At 46.8% G+C, this 2,790-nt stretch overlaps 1 protein-coding gene across 1 annotated transcript; it reads right to left on the reverse strand.

The window, feature by feature from the left end:
- Window positions 1–787: 787 nt before the first annotated feature.
- LOC107563088 (forkhead box protein Q1-like) lies at window positions 788–2,356 on the reverse strand. Its single transcript, XM_016247871.1, has one exon. It carries the CDS (start codon window positions 2,182–2,184, stop codon window positions 1,291–1,293), a length of 894 nt encoding a protein of 297 aa, XP_016103357.1. The 5' UTR covers window positions 2,185–2,356; the 3' UTR covers window positions 788–1,290.
- Window positions 2,357–2,790: the final 434 nt, after the last annotated feature.

The raw sequence follows: 2,790 nt of genomic DNA on the forward strand, positions 1-2,790 counted from the left end.
ATATATATATGTATATATGTATATGTGTGTGTGTGTGTGTGTGTGTGTGTGTGTGTGTGTGTGTATGTATATATACACGAAAAGTGTTTGAGGGATATTTCTGCTACGTTTGAAGCAGAAGCAAGGGCACTACATTTACAAATTAAGCATCTTATGGTATATCTTAATGCTGTACTTGGCCTTGACAGCTGAGTTATGTCATCTTATCTTCAGGACCGTGGACAGCTCGTGGAATCGTATTCAACTATTTCTCCCTGCGTCCCTTTGCGATTCATTTCAATATTCACAGCTGCCTCAAAAACTGAAGTTGCTTTATCTTGATTTATTGCCCTTCACCAAAGTCTCAAAAACAAGAGGCATCAGTCTCAACGCGCTGAGCTATTAATATAGTGCACATGTTAAGGATGCGGATGCAGTGTGGAAACAAACAGAGGCGCCCAGACAGATGATAACAGCACCTGCAGGTATGCCATAGAACTCTCTGGCCATTGCAAACATAATAACATTGTAAAAATATAATCAATAACATAATTGAGGGTTAATTCAGGATTATTGGGACATTTTTCCCCAGTCGTCTCAATGACAAAAGTGTCCTAATTTACTTGAATTCATCCCTGCATTATGAGAAAACGAGTTGGAAAACGTGATTTTGTTTGTTTTATGAATCACGTTGTAATTCCAGTCAACATTTGCTATTTTAACTCACAATAAGCAGCACTGTCAGTAAGTGGGCGAAAATGTTATAATTCGTGAGATATATTTGCACACATGACAGAATTCACAGAATAATATACTTTTTCAAACATCTGCCGGTAAACGTATTGATTGATAAGAATCGATTTACTTTTAAAACATGTTTTATTATTCAGTATAAAATGCGCATGCATTCTGTCAGCGAAAGTAGTTTACAATAATTCCAGTTTAGATGCAGCTAGGAGCCTCGCTTTCTTTATAAGAACTCAAATTGAGCTCGTCTCTATAGTTTATCATGAACTGTAAATCTGAAATGAAAACAAGTTTACTTTGATAAGACTCGCTTGGGGCACCTGGTTCAACACACTTAGAACAAACACACATGACAAATAAATACACAGGTGACAGCTTAAAACATCACAACCGTTCAGTAGGACAATACACATAGAATATTAAATAGTTCACAACTTTCACTCCCTGCCATTTTGAATAAAACATTCCCGGACGATCTTTATGCAGGCGGATGAAATGTATGTCTTTATCAAGTCACAAGTGCTCAGAAAGTGCCAAAGTACCCCGCCCTAGAACCACACGATATTACGACAACAAATAGTCAATTTTGAAGGGGTGAAAGCCCGGCACGGGCGCTGCCGCAGTCGTGTGTGGGATCGACAGGCACTCGGATGTCAGCTGGAATGGGAAAAAGTCCCGTTGGTGACGGCAGCTGATGGCGGGGTCCTCCGGGGGCCCGTAGGGTTGAAGCACCTGCGTGTGAGGAAGAGCCACAGGGGAGCCTCGCATGACATAAGGCAGCAGCATGTCCACTCCCCCCTGCCAGGTGTCAGCTTTGTGAACGGGGCGTTCCTCTTTCCTGAAAGGTCGGCTGAGGATGCTGTCAATGGCGAAAGAGCTCGTGAACTTGGCGCTGGAAGGAGGCGTAACAATAGTGTCCACTGCAGGAGCTTGGCTCGGCCCCTCTGGCTCCTTGCCTGTTTTTTTGCTGATGCGCTTTCTCCTCCGACGAAACACTCCGTCCGCAAAGGTGTACTCGCTCTGCGGATTCAGCATCCAGTAGTTGTCCTTCCCCCACGGTCTGGAGGGATCCCGCAGCACCTTGAGAAAGCAGTCGTTGAGAGACAGATTGTGGCGCACTGAATTCCTCCAGCCGGTGTAGCTGCCTCGAAAAAACGGGAACTTTTTCATGAGGTAGTCATTGATTTCGGCCAGAGTGAGGCGACCCGAGTTCGAGTCGCGGATGGCCATGGCGATCAGAGCGATGTATGAGTACGGAGGCTTGGGTCTCCGGGTGTAGGGCTTGCCTTTGCTCTCTGCGCCCGGAGGAACAGGTGCCGGACTGTGCGCCACGCAGTCTCCATCCGAGCCCAGCTCTTCCTCCGCGGACATCGGCGACGGGATGCTGCCCTCGGCGTCGCTGCAGAGCTCCGCGGGCTTGGAGTCGTAGTGACCCCCGCAGAAAACCTCCAGCTTCATTGGCTGAACTTCTGACACTATTAACTGTCCAGACGCTTCTGCGGAGTAAGGTTCCTTTAAAACACACACACACACACGCACACGGGACAAGCAGCTTGAGAGCTAGAATAGCCACGCGGAGCTTTCAAACACAATCCAACGCGTGAGAGTGACAGGACCTGTACCTGCTGCAGATAAGTGCACTTAACATCCCTAGCGCGCGCTCAGCTGTCTAATATAGCCGCTCACCTCCGGGTATGCCTACAGGGGGCGGGGCCTGCATGTCTTTAAGTCTTAAAATCACTCTTACAAAAACACACGGATCATGCACACCCTGTTTTGAAATAAAGCGGTCGAGCGTATGTGGACAAACATCAGACAGACTCGTGATGAATTGCTTTGTTGATTTGAGCCGAGCTTCGTCATAGTGAGGCGGCTTCACCTGAGTCTTTGCTCACCTTTGCTCCACGCGCTCGCAGAAGAATTTCACCTGAGGAAACCAGGTGGCGTGCGTTTATCAGACATGGCACGTCGCGCGGTCAGCCAAAGCTTTACCTATAGGAAGAATAGTCCTTAAAACTATACTAGAGTTAGAATTTGTTTGAACATACTGTAATCACCTTCCCA

Source organism: Sinocyclocheilus grahami, unplaced genomic scaffold, assembly GCF_001515645.1.
Source record: "Sinocyclocheilus grahami isolate Dianchi unplaced genomic scaffold, SAMN03320097.WGS_v1.1 scaffold857.1, whole genome shotgun sequence".
Taxonomy (NCBI): domain Eukaryota; kingdom Metazoa; phylum Chordata; class Actinopteri; order Cypriniformes; family Cyprinidae; genus Sinocyclocheilus; species Sinocyclocheilus grahami.